The 19,076-nt window shown below is 31.1% G+C and overlaps 1 protein-coding gene across 1 annotated transcript; it reads left to right on the top strand.

The window, feature by feature from the left end:
- The first annotated feature begins 1,281 nt into the window (after positions 1-1,281).
- LOC101249028 (F-box protein At4g00755) lies at positions 1,282-9,070 on the top strand. Its single transcript, XM_004248523.5, has 6 exons — positions 1,282-1,411; positions 2,570-2,750; positions 7,055-7,471; positions 7,611-7,780; positions 7,987-8,105; positions 8,455-9,070. Exons 2-6 carry the CDS (start codon positions 2,624-2,626, stop codon positions 8,756-8,758), a joined length of 1,137 nt encoding a protein of 378 aa, XP_004248571.1. The 5' UTR covers positions 1,282-1,411; positions 2,570-2,623; the 3' UTR covers positions 8,759-9,070.
- The last annotated feature ends 10,006 nt before the right edge of the window (positions 9,071-19,076 follow it).

Here is a 19,076-nt window from a genome sequence, read left to right as displayed (position 1 = left end):
CCTATTTTGACTTATATGAAGTTTCGTTCTTTGCTACAGCTGATAAAAATCGTTGTTTTAGATGATGCACATATAGAAAGCCTATTTGGTTCTAGTAGTTACTTTACTAGATTTTTCTTTTTTTCTTTCTATAGTGGAGATAGTCACACGTAATGACAGATCACGACCATATTATTAAAAGCTTGTGGCAAGAATGGGTTTCGTTCTAGTGCTCGAAAATAATATTCCAAAGCTTGCATATGTTCTCCATTACTTGTGTGGATAAGCCCTATATTATAGAGTATATAACTTCGATCATAGGGGTCAATTTCTAGTCACATAGCTTCATAATAATTCTGCAAAGCTTCCGCGTAATTTCCTTCGGATTGAGCCGACATCCGTTACGGTCGTCAGTCAATTGAAAGAATCTCCATTCCAAAACCGTACGTGAGATTTTCACCTCATAGGGCTCCTCCCTTATGTGCATAATGAGAATAATACATGGAATCAAAAAAGATTCAACGATGAAAATACTCTCATTATGAACTCAGCAGGGCTAGTGTGTTTACAAGAAATCTCTAGCCAACCTTCATGCAAGAGTTTTTTTTTTCTTAACATCAAGCCTATTGGGACTAGATAGAAATGATAAGATAACACCCACAATTTCTTTGTTTTTAACGCCTCCTAATTTCCAGGAATTAGTCACTTCAATAGCCTTCGATGGTTATACTGGTATCCAAAGGACGAACGAGATGGATGTTTGTTGTCCCAACCATTCTTTTAGTCCCAAGCCCGCTAAGAAAAGGGCTGACTTAGCACAAAGAATTTGTGTTGTTGATTCCTAGGTGTAGCACTTCTTCCCCTATGCTGCCTATTAGCGCTAGTAAAGTAGGATTGACCCGTAATACAGAACCTCTAGGCGTAACTTTTCGCATATATATATATATATATATATATATATATATATATATATATATATATATATATATTATAATTATAGAAATCCCTCAAACTAATACAATAATATAAGCGCTTATACATTAATCTGATGCACGAGATATACTAATCGTTAAGTAAGATACATTACATTTTATACATGATACACTGATCTGATGTACATTTTATACATGATATATTAATCTGATGCACAAATACATTAATTTGATGCATATAAATGAGAGATTTTGAAATTTTATAAAACTAATAGAGGATAATGGTAATAAAAAAATTTAAAAATGAAATTTCTGTCATTTCCCCCCGGTAATAACATATATTTAGTTAGGTAGTTTTTCCATGTAAATTTCCCGCAAACTTTTGGACCGGTAAGGCCCAATTCCTTTTAAGCCCCCATCTCGATCGTATAGAACAAAAAACGACATGATTTCATGTACTTGAGAACCCTTTTTCAGTTTTCTTCTTCACCGATTTCCAGGTAATTTTGAGATTTTTCTATGTGCTTCCAATTGCTTAATCGGTTTATGGGTTATTTGTTTTCTCAGCTGTATATGCTTATGTTGACAGCCATGTATAGTGTGGTCCAATTTTTAGACGACTTCAACTTTTTTCATACCATAAGATATAGCGGAGGTCAAAATTGCTCTATATCTTATAATTGTAGTCTTATAGGGCTTTTTCAGTAGAATTATAATTGGATGACTGATATGAAGGTTTCTTATGTAACAATCGGGAGATATCTGGTGGAATGGCAAGTCCTTAGGTTTGTTGAGTTAATTATATGGAGATAAATAAAGGTGGGGTATTGGAAAGCTTTTGAAGGAAATGAGCATAATTTTCTATAGTGGAAGATTAAACTCTTGTATTTAAGTATCCTTTTGGTGCATCCTTGTAATGAAAGGTGTGGGCGCCTTGTAGAGATCCATTTATTTTTGTAGGTTTTTTTTATTGTTTCTTCCATTATTAAGGAGTATATTCCTTGCTTGATTAAAAAGGGATGAGATAGACCTGAATTTACAGGAGTGAAAAGTAGTTTAGACAAGCATACAACCAGTTGTGGTTGATGTTTATTCAGCCGAAAATCGAACAAAATGAAAGCTAAATACTTGTATAGGCTATACTGATTTTCTAGGATTAAGACTTTAAATTCTTATTGTTACACTTCAGCTTCAGGCTATGTTGCTCGGACTCTTCAAAAATGCAAACGGGTGCATGTCCATTTTCCGAAAGTAGTGTGTTTTTGAAGAATCCGACACGGGTTCGTCATCAAAAGTAAAGAGTTCGCCCAACTAAGGCTTCGGGTACTGGTTAGGAATCCTTCTAGTTTGTTGAGGATTTTATGTCTACGTAGAGATATTTGTGAATTTAAGCAACCCTTGATTTGCGTTAAAAGACTCTTTGGAAGTGGAATGAACATAATGGACATAGAGGATTGATTTAGTTGATGCCAACTTAATTTGGATAGAGGTATAATTAATTGATTGTTCGATCTTCTAGGGACCTGGTTTGCTATTATTTATTTATTTTTGAATTGGCAAATATTGTAGATGATAGTTGTTATCTTTTACTGTTCTTCCTTTTCCATTTCTTAAATATTGATGATTTTCATGCGAATTTATATATGGTGCTGTACCAGGTTTTGGAGCTTGACGTCGATTGGATTGACTTTTATAGTGGCTGGTCAATCAGAATGGAGTCTCGGGCTGATTTTGTACAATGTCTTGGAAGTGACATGTCAATTAATATTCTGGCATGTTTGAATGAGCCAGTAGATGTGGTCCGTGCAGGCTCCGTCTCAAGACTTTGGCACCATTTTGGTGAGTTACGCAAACTGAAGTGTGATGAAAGTTATTCTTGGCAGTGACATATTAAAAAGTATTTCTTTTCTCATAATAATAACTCATCTTGCTGAGCTTCACATTTTCTTCTAGTATTGAAGCAGTCTACTGTACCCGTTTCCTATCTGAATATATTTGTTCACTTAATTGGTGGTTATGGGTATTTGAGGGCCATACCACCATAACCTGCAAAAATGAAACCATTTTGTATCTTCTTAATGTAGATTTACCCTCATATTAATTGATCGTAGATTAATGCTGGAGATGTAAGCCATTTTAGGATTGTCAATTCACAACAGTTTCTTTGTTTGCAGCTAGACCTGTTTTTAGCAACCAGGCTATAACTTAAGGGGCCGTTTTGTTATTGTTTAGAGTTATGCAGACATTAGTTATGCAGGGTTAAGTTATGCAGATATTAGTAATGTAGGGTTAAGTTATGCAGGTATTAGTTATGCAGGGTTTAGTTATGCAGGTATTAGTTATGCATGGTTTAATTATGCAGGATTTAGTTATGTTGAGTTTAATTATGCGGTATTAGCTATGCGGATATTAGTTATGTAGGTATTATCTTGTTATGTAGAGATCATAATGCATGAATTATTAACTATTGAAATTTGAATATTAAACTTGTTGTAAATTATTAATATAAATTATTTACAAAATAATAATACATGGTAATAAAATGTGGAATATATTGAATAATATATAATGCTAATATTTGATTAGCATATGCACTGTCAAAAAATATACAATTAAATTTTTAATATTAAAAAAATGTTTATATTTGCATAAATAAATAAAAATGGTAATATTATAAAAAAAATGAAAATAGTCCATATATAATAGGAAAACAGTAAAGTTTTCAATTAAAAAAAATTAAAAGAAATGAAAATGGTCTATATATAAAAAGAAATAAAAAAATAAACATATATAGAAAACAGTAAAGTTGCCAATTAAAAAATAAAATAAATTTATAGGGTAAATGTGTAATTTATCATTTTAATACATGTATAACTAATACCCACAACTTATTCCACCTTCTACCCTGCATAACTTTATACATAGATTCCCTCATAAGTTATGTTGGTATTAATTATGTAGGACTACAAAAAATGCAACCAAACACCGTATAAATTAATACATGAATAACTTTTTATACAACATTTAAATTCTTACCAACCAAACATGGTATAAGTTATGTTAACTTTTATACCTAACACAACTTCTACCAAACATAGTAAAACTAATGTAACTTTTAATACATGTATAAGATGTTTCTTATACAATAACCAAACAGCTCCTAAGAGCCTATTTGGATTGACTTTTGACTTGTGAGTTATAAGCCAAAAGTCTTACGGATTTTTACTTAAAAACAAGGGCTTATAAGCACTTTTTATTTTTATCCAAATACATTTAAACTACTTAAAAATTATTTTGGCTTAAAAGCATTTAAAATAAGTCAATCCAAACAGGCTCTTATGTATTGATTAATGACTCAGACTTCGAATTGTGAAAAAAAAAGAAGAAGCTGCCGTCTATCCTAGGCAAATATTATGTTGTATATCTTGGGTTTTTTCTATATTGATATGTATGTGTTTGACTCTAAATTCTACAATGGTAGTGTCCATATTCAGTGGCGGAGCTAAAATTTTTAATAAGGGGTTCAAAATCTGAGAAGTGAACACACGAACTAGTGGAAGGGGGTTCGACATCAATTATACATATCTAAAAAATAATTTTAACAATATATAAATAGTAATATTTTCCGCCGAGGGGGTTCGGATGAACCCCACTACTTATGTGCTGCCTCCGCCCCTGTCCATGTTCATGAAGATATTACCTATTATATTCCTTGTTTCCAGTGTTACCAGGTTTGAATCTAATCAATGAGAATGTGGCAATACCTACATGACGGGATGGTCTTGGTGATTTTGCCAACCTAATAAAAAACTAACTATAAATGGTCCAAAAATCTGAGCTTTCTCCTCTTTTTCAAAATAAAAAAGACGAGCTTTCTCTCAAGGTGCAAAGGAGAAAACATTATGAAATGTAGTGTTTTAAAAAGAAATCAGGCCATCATGCTGCGGGTGTCTCTTACTTAAGTCATAGAAGAATAATTCTTCGAATGGGTAAACCATTTCGTTCATCTTCCTCTTTCCCTTGAGAAAATAGTGATGATATAAACACAAATTCTAGTTACTTGTTTATGTTCCCAGCTTGTGTCAACTAAGGTAGAGCATAGGGCAAATGATCTGTCACACAAGTTTCGTCATTATCGAGAATGTTGCACCAAAGGGTATAGTCTAACATGGATTATAGGAGGCCAGGGTTCAATTTCTAAGAGAGGCAACCAAAAAGACGATAATTTCTTCTCATTTTTCTAAGCCTTGTTGAGCTTTTTTTTTTTTTTTTTTTGAGAATAGGCCTTGTTGAGCTTAGTTACTTTGTATCGTTACTGATGGGAGGTATCTATACTCAATGGGTCAGTTGAGATGAAGACATATTGCTGTTTACATAAATAGCTTTGTCAAGAATGTTCGATTCCTCTGTATGTTCATTCAGATGTCCAAAATAATTAAATTAAAGAAGTGATCCCCTGTCTACTCCCCTCCCAAAACACCCCCACCTCGAAGAAAATAAAAGAAAAAAGAAAAAGAAGGATGATAATGAGGAAGAGCAGGTCAAGTGAGGTAGTCTATAGGATGTTAGATAACTTACTTGCATCCAAATGTGTAGAGAATGATTATTCGGTCAATTGTATGAATTTGTGGTTGTAACTTCAACTGGAATAAGAAACACTTTTGTTTCCTCTTACTATAGAATAGGATGAAAACACAGATGTTGTTTAACATATACACTGTTAGCTGATATAACTAGGTATTTGATTGCAAATGGTGCGATGATCTTCCGTCAAGAAGTTTGATCTAGAAGTGATCCCCGTGGTCTATTTGCTAATTCTGAAGTATTGGTGATGTGATCACAATAAAAAATTCTCAAGTATTGGTCATTTGATCTAATTTAGTGTTGCCTTCCTTGTTGCACGTGGTCTTGTAATAACGGCCTTCTGAAGCTAGTTCCTTCTCCTCCTCCTTAAGCATAGGATTCTCCTTGGTCCTTTTTATGCAACACTCTGGGTTTCCCTAGAGGACTATTTTTCTCTTTATACACAAATATTGGCAACAAACACGTTTGGCTAATAGTTCATCTTCCGAATCAAATAAATACTTATAACAAAAAAAGTCCAAAGTCCATTGAAGCACTAGAAGAGCATTACTACTGTGTCTAACTCTTTTCAAAAAGCCACTTGTACGCCTTAGAGTGAACAGATAATCATGGCCACTAGATTTTCATACTATTATTAAGATATACTTAACACTCAACTGTCCCAACTCTTATCATATCTTTTTTTTCATTTCTTCTTGAACAATCACAAATACTTTTTTGATGTATGGATTTATTATCAGAAATTCAATGCATAGTCTCAGCATTCAATGTGATTTCCTGAATAATCGCATTTTCAATTATTCAATGTTAAACCATATTAGTCGGTCATAAAAGAGAAGGAGAAGGAGCTAGCTTTGCCACCAATCTTCCGCTGACCCTCGTCCTCCAATACTTCTCCAGTTCTTCAAAATTTCCAGAGAATTTATTGGCATTGCGTGATTCACCCCAGCATGCGAAAGAACATATGCCACTAATTGCAGTTGTCTCACAATACAAAAAAAGAAGCTCATTGTTTCAGCTTCCTGTCCACAATGCAGGCATCTTAAGCAAATCGGAAGGACTCTTCTTTGTAGTCTCTCATGAGTTAAACAAGTCCTTTAAACTATAATTGATCAGAAGGATCATCATAGGGGAGGTGTGTTTTAGGTCATATTCTCGATAGACGTGCCTGGGAGAGTTCTGTAAAATGATTTTTACAAAACTAAACATTCAGAAGGGAGAGATTTTTACCATTTCTTTATAAGCTGCTGTCTGACCCAATTAATTTATTTGGAAGTTGGAAAATTTCCTGGAAATACATTGGAATGCCAGTTGTTAAACTTTCTGGATTTCCAGCTTGATAATGCCACATAAATTTCTTAGAAATTTCACAATCACTGTACACAAAATTAGTTTAGTTGGCCCTTTATTCAGAAAAAATATGGGCATGCCAGTTTTAATACTAGGAAGTGGGGAATGATAAGGTGAAGCAGAAAAGTCATTTGAGATTCATTATCATTTGGGAGAAGAATGTCCTTGTTTTAAGTAGAATAGTAACATTGGTGACTTATTTTTTGCAGTGATTACGAATGGGATTTCCAAGAAACTATGTCTGAAAAGGTTTCCTCAGCTTTCTGGGATTGCACGTATAACTGAACCAGATTGGATAACAACAGAAGCAAATGGTGCTGGATCCAACAATTCCAGTTGGGATATTCTGAAGAGAGACCACAATGTTTATGCTTCTCTCCTTCATGCTATTACAACATTAAACACATGTCAGTGTGAATGCATAGCATATGCAGTTAGTGCTTCTAGTACAGATAGATTTCCTGCCGAAAGTGTTGCCAATACTTTAACAACTAGGAGATATCTTGGTGGACATTCATACTGGTCAAGTAAAGGACATGCTGATCCAGATTCCCCCGAGACATTAATTTACAAATTGAAAGCCGATCTGTGTGTTATTAGTGAAATTAGTGTACAACCTTTTGAAGGTGATTGCTTCGTCTTTATTCTGTCTTTCTGTTGTATCTCCCAGATGCCTTAGATACCCCTCAATTTTTTCGATATAAGTTTCAAAGTTTTTGCACGTTTCACTTGATCCTCTTGATTAATATGTAATATCTTATTCAGCTTTTTACCAGCCCGGCCAGCCTATATACTCTGCAAAATCTGTTCGATTTCGGTTAGGACACCCCAAAAATTCACTAGACGAAAATGATGTCCTGCAAATGCCTCAGCAACAGGCTGCTGATGACAAGTTTATATGGACGTATACATCAGAAGTATACCCTATGGAACAGGTAATCTTTTATAACTTTTTTTCCTTACAAAGATGGTATCAATTCTAATTTAATTTGTTTTTGTCATGGCAAGTATTTCCCACTAAAATATTGCCAAAGTAGTGTCATGTATTATTTCAATTAGTTTGAACTTTATCTATAAGTCCTCAATATGAGCATGGTATTTTGCATGGAAAGAATTAACATATTCTAACATTGATGAGCAGAAAAACTGCTTGCAGCAGTACAAGCTACCAGAACCAGTGCTTTGCATTGGTGGATATCTGCAGATTGAACTGCTGGGTAGAGTTCAGAGGCAACATTCAGACAACTTGTTTTACACATGGTTAGTTTTCCGCTCTCGTGTTCCTTTAAAAAAATCAATGACTCTATTGCTCTACCCATTGGCAAGATTTATGCGCTTGTGTCATAAGCATAGAGATCTTTGCTGAGGCTTCTATCTACGCTAATTTCTCTCATGTGATTATATTCCTGTCAATATGTTGCAGACAATATAGAGCAATTCTTAGTGCCTTTTTTTTTTATTTGGTATAGTATTGGTCAGTGATGATCTTAGATTTAGCGATATGATCTGTGAGGACTCAAATAATCGCACTCAACTGATCGGAATTGAGGCGCAATAGTTGTTTGTTTATGTTGTGATTGATAATATGCTGTTTCATTCACATTTGCAGCGTTAGCCATGTGAAAGTCATGGGTGGTGGTCCTCTGTGCCCTGCATTTGACATAGATATCCTCGAACCATCAGGGAAGTTTGCGTTGAAGTACACCCCAGGGGTTCTCCGATGGATGTTGCCAAGCTTTTCAGAAAACTCAAATATGTCTCCAATGCCAGCAGAGGAAGAAGCGGTTGAAAATGTAGGTGTTATGGGGTTTCTGTTACAGGCTTACCATGGGGGTATTGAACCGATGGTATGGGATGAACCCATGGAATGGGATGACAACGATGAAGAAATGGATGAACTTGGTGTACTTTAGTAGTATGAACTTGGATGATAATCTCTTGTATTTAGTTTTAAAATTTCCACCAAATAACTGTCAAATTTGTGTCCTTGAGTTGTTTGGCTTTGCAATTTGCTTGTCCTAGTTTTCTTCTTATATATGAGGCTTGCTTACATGCAAATAAGCAATTAATTCAGTCACAAAAAAGGTGCACCATCTCTATTGTAGGTTGGTACCTCCAAACCAACCATTTTTTTTAACCTATTTAAAAAACATAGGGGAATGCATGTTTGGATGGTGATATTCCCTGTGAGATAATACACACATATTAAGAAAATCATTCAAGAACATATTGTTTTTTGTGAAATTATAAATCTATCGAATTAATCTTATCTAATTTACTTTAAAAATTAGTTAAATTGATTTTTGCAAAATTCAACATGACGAGGGAGTATAATTTTACATTCCCTCCGTCCACAATTGTTTGTCTGAGTAAGGGCATGCACATCCCTCAAGAAAAATTTAATACAAGAGTATCAAAACTTTACATAACTTTTTAATTGAACAGGAGTAATTATTAAGGGTAGAATTGGAAGAAAAATAGCTAATTCTTTCTTGATTGTTTAAATTGAAAATTGATCTTGAAATTTATTTTTAGCATACCTGCCAAAATTTGTCGACGAAGGGAGAAAGTACTAATTTATTTCCTAGAAAATTTAAAACTTCAATAAATGAAAGGGTAAATATAAAAAAATTCAAACATTCATCTTGAACTTTAAACAATTCAATTGTTTTAAACAATGAAAAATCCCCTAGACTATGACCAAAGTCCCAGAGACACACCTTAACTAAACTAAGGTCCTATTACCCCTGAATATTTTTTTTCTTTGTAATTTTATACGTCTTTTGTCTTATGTGACACTCTGTGTAACTCCACGCAATTGAGGTGCGTCAGAGATATTTGGATGCCACGTAAGTCAAAGAGGTACACAAAATTAAAAAAAAAAAAAAAAGTTCAGGGGGTAATACGACCTTAGTAAGGTGTGTCTTTGGGATTTCGATTATAGTCTTGGGGGTACTTGTGCATTTTTCCTAAATATTATAAAGATAATTTTATTTGTGAATTTGATTAACAAGTAGTGACGTTAAGGTCTTATTTGTTTTCATTAAGATTAAGACGTCTGAATTTGAATACGCATTTAAATATTAAGATGTGTAATAAACATTTGAATATTAAAATATTGTATCTGAATTTGAACACTAAATTATTGGGACAGTTTGTTCTCAATATATGAACGCACATATGAAATTAAACGTTATATCAAAAAAATATTATCAAAACCTTGTTAGTAAAATAGTTTTTTTTCATATAAAATAATATTTTGAACATTTTTACCGTAACAAGGTAATATGATTTATCTTTTAAGAACTCAACATCAAGTTACATCATTAATATGACTATTTTTTGCACTCAAAATACTTTAAGAATCTAATATAATGCAATTTAAAATAGTTTAGATAGAGTAGTAAATATATAGTTTTGGAAAATATTTTGTTTTATTTTATCATAGAAATTTATTATTGTTAACGATCAAATAACTAATACTTTCTTATTTTTGAAACCGTTCTAAATATTATATCATGGAGTGCTTATCAATTTAAATATATTAATTAATTTATGAAATTAAAAGATGTATAGTAAGTTAATATGAATAAGGGAAATTATAATGGCAAGCATGTAATTAAATAAGAAAATAACTTTTATGAGTTGTTTGTGATCTAGCTGAATTAAGATAAGAGTCTTATTTTTTTAGTCTAAATAGTGTTAAGGGTGTCTTACAAATCTGATTCATTCAAATATATACAGACCCATTAAGAGACTTATAAGAAAATAAAACAAACGAACTTAATGAACTGAATCTAAATAATTAAGAGTCAGTTCTTAAAAGAAATACATTTAATGGGGCAAAACTGAATTATTAAGATTCAAACCCATTAAGTACAAACAAATGAGGCCTAACATAATGTAATTTTGTTTTGTCGATATTTATGATAATATTTTTAAATTGTAATTTATAATTTAATTTAATAATTATAAAAAAATATATTTTTTAAAAAAGTGGGTTGGCCCGGCAAGCCTGTAGCTCACGTACTTGTGGGTTGGACCGAGCATTTTCTAGCCCACACCAAAAATGAACTAGCCCGACCTGACCCGTAAAATGTCAAAGCATATATGAATTAGCTCGAATAGAGTGGGCTAGCCCATATTGACAGTTCTACTCACATTAATTACTCTGTATTAAAAAAAGGGAAAGAAATCTAATCATTTCAATTTGTAAGAAGAATAATGCTAAATGGCAAAAAAAAATTATCCGCAAAAAGACTATAATATCTTTATTTTAATTTTTGCATTTATTCCATCATACTTTTCTCTTAAAAAAAAGTAACTTTTTCCTAATCCCAAACTCACTGAACAACTAAAATACAAACTTTTTGGCTACCAAGAAAATAAAAGTGTTTTTGTGCATATTTATGTGTGCATAGTTCATTCGATTATTTTTAAAAATAAATATTGTTCAGTTGATTAAAAAAATTGTACGCTTTAATAAAGAAGATATTTTAAAATAAAAATATAAATAATAATAAAAATCATATACATATGTATATATTGTATTGTTTATAAATACTTAGGCCCTATTCTTAATTAAATTATCAATAAAATCATGTATATATATAATTAATAAATTCTATTAAGGTATATTTTTAAATTATACGATCAAAAAACTATATTAACTTTAATTATCAAGTGATTACAATTCAATGGATAACTATTGATTTGATATAACTTAAACAACTATTTAAAAAATATTTAAACATATGATTTAAATTTATTTAAATATATAAACTATAAAATTACTTAACTGGAGGTTATATTATTACTTAATAAATATAAGTAATCATGTTTAAGTTATCAAATACGATAACCCATGGGCAAAGACCTACAACATTGATAGATAGTTCTATGAGGTTTCAATTAATTATATAACTAGGATTGATATATATGAAATAGAGAAAATACATTAACAAAAATTAAACTTGGTAAGAAAACTTACTTTTAGGGGTGGGCATAAAAATCGGAAAATCGAAACACCGAATCGAACCGAAATTTTTCAGAATTTCGGTTTCGGTATTTCAGTTTTCGGTTCGGTATTCGATTTAATTTTTTGTATTTTCGGCATTTCGGTTCGGTTTTCGGTACATGTTATTTTGGAATTCGGTATTTCGGTTTAAACCGAAATATTAAATTATAAATTATAAATTATATTATATTTAATAATTATTAATATTAAATAATCTTTTTTAAAAAAATAAGAAACCCTAAGTTGAAATATCAAAGCCCATTAAGTTGAAATATCAAAGCCCATTAAGTTAAAAAATCAAACAAAAAATTGAAAAAATTGTTAAGTTTAAAATTTTAAAAAGCCCACTAAACAGGCCCATTAAAAAACCGAAATAAAAAACCGAACCGAATTAATAAAAACCGAACCGAATTAACAAAAACCGAACCGAACCGAAATATTTCGGTTCGGTATTCGGTACGCAATTTACAAAAACCGAAAACCAAAAAACCCGAACCGAACCGAAATACCGAATGCTCACCCCTACTTACTTTAGCACTTAAACTATATAGGGCGTTTAAATTCCCTTCTTAACATCTTTGAAGAGATTAAATACAAACCTAGGGGGATGACATGGCAGCGAGAGTGAACGAGAGTGAGTTCACTCTTCTAATAGCGTGTGAAGGAGTTAAAAAAAAAAAAATTTAAAAAAAATCATACACTTGACATATTTTTATTGGTCAATACATAATAAATATTTTAGATATTATTTCATGATATATTAACTTATATTAATATATTTGAATTTTTTTTGGCCCATAAAAACTTTAATTTTTTTCTCTTTATTTTGTTGTCTTCCCCAATATACATTATTTTTTCCTCCATCTTCACCTTTAACTCTATTAACTACTTCCATTTCACAATCTCTTTAGTAATCCATAAAATCCAACTCCACTATCTTATTATTGACGTTAATTTCAGACATATAAATTTTATCGATCTTCACCGGAGCTAAAAAAAAGTTGCTAGTTTGCTGGATTTTGGGGAGGAAGAATCAATGATTTTTTTAAATTTTTGAATTTTTTGGAGACATAGGTGACAATCGGAGGCAGTGATGACAGATCTTTTATCTCTCCGGTGTTGGAGGTTTACTAAACAAGACGCGAAAGGAAGATAAATGGAAAGTAACGTTTGATTGTTGTTGTTTTGTTGCTCTGTCTAAGAGCTTCGAAGCTTACTATTGATGGTGAAAGTGATGACGAAGTGGTGATTCGGTTGTTTGTTGAAGTTTTGGAGAATCTAGTAATGGAGTTTCGATGTGATTTGAGAGTTACGATGAAAGGAGTTTGAATGGTGGAGGTAGTTGGAAAATATGGAGAGGAAAAAAAATGAATATTGAAGAGCTAGAAATGGTGAAGAAGAAGGAAGAAGAAAGAAGTGAGGGGGTGGATGAGGGCTGGGTATGGGGAAAATAAAAATGGGTCAACATTTTTAATTTTAATTTTAGAAAATGTACTTTGAATGAATTAATTAGTGTAAATTAATTTTAAGAAGTGTTAAAGAAAAGTATGAAAATAATTAATGATGTGGTGCTGATATGACTATGTTATGACACTTACATGACTATGATGTGACAAGTGAAAGTGGAATAATAATCTCAGAGTGGTTTTTAATTTATTTCAAAGATGTTAAGGAGAGTATTTAAACGTATGTATAGTTTAAGTGCTAATGTAAGAGCCCGTTTGGATGGGCTTAAAAAGGTAGCTTTTAAAAAGTACTTTTGAAAGTGCTGAAACTTATTTTTAAAATACGCAGTTATGCGTTTGAATAAAAGTGTTGAAGTTAAAAAGAAAGTTGTTGATGTGTTTGGTAATTAAGTGCTGATAAATAATTTTTTTAATCAAAATGTCTGAAATACCCTTAAAAGTTGTTAACATGATAAAAGTTGATTAATTTATATTTTACATCCATAAGTAATTATATTTTACTATCATTCACATATTTCGTTATCATCACAAATTATTTATAAGAGGATATAAACTTATTATAGATTTTAAAGATATATAATTTTGAATAGATCAAAGAACGATTTAAGATTTATTTTAGTTTCATCCATAAGTAATAATAATTGTCTATCATTCACATACTTCTTTATCATCTTAAAATTATTTATAAGAGGAATATAAATTTTTATTTAAGTTAATTATATATGTGCAACTTATTTTACATTTTAATAATATATAATTTGAATATCTCACTTGAAAGATTTAAGATTTATTTTATTTCCATTCATTAGTAATAGTAATTATCTATCATTCACATACTTCTTTATCAACACAAATTACTTATAAGAGGAATATAAATTCATATTTCAAAAATGAGTTGTTTGATTCAGATACAAATATCAAAATGAAAGAGAACACTTCACTAATATAAAAGTGGAAAAACTACAATAATACAAACATCAAACCTTACCAATTTCATTAGCAATCATGTCACGAAGCCCCATCCAATAAGTATCATTTTGTTCATCCATATTTTTTTCTTCATTGTTAGTGCTTGAACTTGTGCCAAATTCGGAATCAACCGATGGGATATATCTCTCATCCTCAGCCGTTTGAAATGCATCATCCACATTGATGTTTTTCTATAAAAAGTGATATTTTGAAGTAGTATTATTTCGCATAAAAAATTTTAATTCCGCACTACTTTTCATGCATGTATGCAATGAATGGTACGAAAGGGCTTGTCTTAGACCTCCGAGAGGTAGACGACGCCGTGCCACGATTCGAGAATGGCCTAACTTGTAGGGGTTATTCTCGGATCGTGACAACGTCACCCTTGAAACTTCAACCGAAAATCTATATATATATATATATATATATATATATATATATATATATATATATAGTATTTAAATAAATATATAACGTGACACCTAGGAACTAAACTGCCATGTGGTGCCCATGGTAATAGGGCGAAGTACTGACGCTGACGTTGTGAGATTGCATTTCAGGTACGTTTTATAAGAAAGAAATAGCCTCTATAGAGAGTTTTTTAAATAATTATTGTTGACTTAAATTAAATTAGTTAATACTTAATCATAACACTTTGACTTTTCTTTTATTTGATTAAACATAATTAAAAGTGATATTCTCTCTTTCTCTTCAACTAAAACCCTTTTTTCTCCAAATTTCAATCTTTCTCCAACGTCCTCATTGACCACTCCAAATCCATGCTCCTTGCTGTCATTGTGGCCCACTGCCTACCTTAGCATCTCGTCCAACAGCTAAGCCTCACGTGCCTACTTGTTGTTGAGTTCTATTGTTTTCACTTTTCTCCATTTATTCACAATCTTTTATAGAATGTAAGTTTGTAATCCTATTTTTGTAAGATTTTTTTCTCTTTCTTGAGTTCTTTAAGGCTTTGATGAGCGATGATTGATTTTATATTAGACAAGAATTTTGATTTTACTTTGATATTCTAATTTTCTAACAAACATTGTTAGAATATTATTAGTTAGAAATTTGTGTGATATGAACCACATTAATTTGAATTAATTATGACTTATCCTATTAAGTTTGAATTATTGTGAGTTGAAATGAATTCTATACTAATTTTTGTAGGAAAGTGTTTCGGTTTCGTGTATTGAGATGGAAAACTTTCTTGCGAAATTTAATCATTCTCAAGCAAGTTCTAGTACGAATGTCAATTATTTTCGTCTTATACTCTTATAGAGGACATTAATTTGGATTCACTTGAAGTGGATCCAGGAGAAAGAGTACTAATTGCTCACTATAATCATTGAATAAAGGATGAAGTGAGAAAATATTATATTCAAAAGGGGTTTGATCAACCTCAAATTATTTTATATCCTCCAACTAAAATTGGAAGTAGAATACGCCAATTTTGTAAAAATTGATTCAATGTCCATATTTTAAATGGTTGGAATATAGCTTGGAGAAAGATTCTGTCTATTTTCTATGTTGTTATTTATTCAAAGATGAATTTTATCATGGAAGTACCAATGAGTTTACACAAAAAGTGATTTTAGGACTTGAAATAATGCATTTGAAAGATTCTGTAAACGTGTTGGTAATGTTAATAGTATTCATGACAAATGTTTCGATAAGATGCTAGATTAGTCAAATCATCATTATATCAATTCAAGTTGCTCTTGACAAGTCAAAATTTAAAAAATAAGTATCGAATGCGTTTGGAAGCCTCAATTGATGTATCAAGACTTCTTTTGCAATATGAATTATCTTTTCGAGCTCATGATAATAGTGAATGTTTAACTAATCAAGAATTCTTTTTAGGATTTTTTCAATGGCACGGGGACAAACATCCGGATGTGGAAAAATTGGTATTAGAAAATGCCCCACAAAATGATACTTTGACTTGTTCTATGATTCAAAAATATATTACCAATGCTTGTGCGAAAGAAATGTTGAAAGCAATAATTGAAGACCTGACCGAGATTACTTTGGTGTATTTGTTGATGAGTCAAAAGACATCTCTCATGAAGAAAAAATAACTCTTGTTTTGCATTTTATTAATAAGAATGGTGAAGTAGCTAACGATTTATCGATCTTGTTCATGTTAGTGATACATCAGCTTGCTCAATGAAGAAAGCGATATATTCTTTGCTTTCCAGTCACTCACTAAGTCCATCCAAAATATGTGGACAAGATTATGATGGATTAATAATATAAAGGAAGATATGAATGGGCTCAAAACTTTGATTATGAAGATAGTCCATTGACATATTACGTTCATTCATGCTCATCAATTGCAACTAACACTTGTGGCTATTGCTAAAAAATATTTTGGACATTAAATAATTTTTTGATCATGTTAGTAATGTGTTAAATGTTGTTGGAGGATATTTCAAGCGTGGAGACTTATTCCGTCATCACCAAGCTAAAAAGTTTGAGCAATTATTTAAATTCGATAAAATTATTAAAGGTTAAAGATTACATCAAGAACGTGGGTCTCAAAGACCAGGTGATACTCGTTAGGGATCACACTTCAAAGCTTTGGATAACTTTATTGTTGTTTTCTCATTTGTTGTTCATATTCTTGAAGTAATTGAACTTGAAGGGTTCATATCAAGAGATAAAAATCAAGCGGAGTATCTTTTGACAAAGATTAAAATATTTAAATTTATTTTTGTGGTTCACTTTATGTTGAAAGTGTTGGCAATTTCAAATGAGTTAGACAAAATTTTACAAAAAATAAGAACAAAATATTGTTAATGTCGTGAAATTTCTTAATATTACACAGAAAAGAATGCAAGATATGAGGGAAAATGGATGAGAATCTTTGTTGATGATTCCTCATTTTATGTTTGCATGATATCTTGATTCCCAAATTGGATGAGTCTTATTTTTTTGAAAATTTAAAACATAAGTCTTTAAGGGTTAGTTATGCACACCACTTGCGTGTTGAAGTCTTCTTTGTTGTCATTGATGTGCAACTTGAAGAGCTTAATGACCGTTTTGATGTAGTGAGTAGTGATTTGGTTCTTGAAATGGGTAGCTTAAATCCATTCAATTCTTTCTCTAATTTTAACAAATGTAAAATCATGACTTAGCAAACTGTTATCCAAGTGAATTTGATGATGGACAAATTCGAGATTTGAGCTATCAACTCGATACTTTCATTATTCATATGAAGTGGTAATCCCAAGTTCTCCAACTTGCAGGAATTCGTGATTTGGTGAAGGGGCTAGTTGAAGCAAATCTTGTGATAACTTATTCACGTGTTTATTTACTTGTAATATTGACTTTGATTTTGTATATTGCTACGATAAATGTGGAGAGAGCATTCTCATCAATGAAGCACATAAAATAAAATGTGAAATAGCATTGGGGATCAATATTTAAATGATTATCTACTATTTTAAATTTAGAGCGTGATATATTTATAAATGTTAGTAATGATGTCATTATCGATTGTTTTCAAACTATGAAAAATCATCGAGGACAATTGTAAATGAATGATGAATATTTATAATATTGGTAATATTATTGAAAGATTTAAATTTGTTCACATCATGCTTTTAGCCGAATGTGGAGTGTAAATTTGTCATATATGTAATACATAAATATTCATCTTATTATTCATATTTTATTGATAAATTTATCACATATATTGAAAGGACGAATAATTTGATCAAATCTAAAGTTAATTCAATCAATGAATCTACTTGGCATCCAGAAACTTTAAATCCCAAATCCACCTCTAAGTGTATAGACAATCTTAAATTGTTGTAAAATGATTGTCCATGTAAATATGTTTTGTATTGTAAAATACATGTACACACAAATACTTTGTGTTATAACATGAATATAGACACATTATACATTGTGTTGTAAGATAGATGTATATACAATATATTATATTACGTAATTTAGGTGTTCGTATAATATTCTTGGTGTCCAAGTATATATATATATATTGTGTTTAATCTGAATTGTCACCAGTGATCTATGACCTAAGTTGTATTTATCTTTGAAAAATGTTAGAAAAAATATATATATAAATTGCTCGATTCGGAAATTTTTTTATTTTTTTTACAAAATGAAAAAGTCATTTTACTTGTTTGACACGGTATACACTTAAACAATTATCCACAATTTTATTAAATATTTATTTAATAAATTGATAATATTTATTTAATAAATTGGTTCAATACGATTCCTTTCTATTGGTTCGGTCGATCTTTGATATTCTTTTTACACCCCTATATACAATCATATATATCACACTTACCTATTACTTCCTTTAATACACTTGCAAAATCAAACCCAAGCGTATGTGTCATTGGCCCATTACACCATCCATTATCATATGCTACATGATTAACACAACACATCACTTTTTCTACCGTGTTGGTACTTCAAAGTTTGCACCATGAACACATAAATCACTTAGGATATTGAAAATGTTGTCCATGGCCAGAATATGTCCTTGCTTTGTAATTTTCAAAGAGTTGCTTCCTATTCCAAAAAGAAAAAAAGAGAGTAAACATTTTGAAAAAAGAAAGCACCAAACCAATAAAAATGCATAGCCACATTTAATAACTTATTATGGAGAACATGTGTGTAAGAGAGAGAGAAAAAGACAACGTATTCGATAAAATCAAGGAACAGTGAGAAAAAACTACTTATGAGCGCTATAGCCAGTAGTCTAGACTTCAAGTTATACTCCTTTAGAGAGGGGTCGAGGAG

Source organism: Solanum lycopersicum, chromosome 10, assembly GCF_036512215.1.
Source record: "Solanum lycopersicum chromosome 10, SLM_r2.1".
NCBI classification, from domain to species: domain Eukaryota; kingdom Viridiplantae; phylum Streptophyta; class Magnoliopsida; order Solanales; family Solanaceae; genus Solanum; species Solanum lycopersicum.
This window is presented reverse-complemented; position numbering and strand designations above follow the sequence as displayed.

Bases quoted from the DNA above. Each gene is read 5' to 3' on its own strand.
- LOC101249028 (XM_004248523.5), top strand. From the start codon at position 2,624: ATGGAGTCTCGGGCTGATTTTGTACAATGTCTTGGAAGTGACATGTCA. The intron at 2,751-7,054 runs GTGAGTTACGCA...TATTTTTTGCAG, and splicing joins AAGACTTTGGCACCATTTTG to TGATTACGAATGGGATTTCC. The intron at 8,106-8,454 runs GTTAGTTTTCCG...TCACATTTGCAG, and splicing joins GACAACTTGTTTTACACATG to CGTTAGCCATGTGAAAGTCA.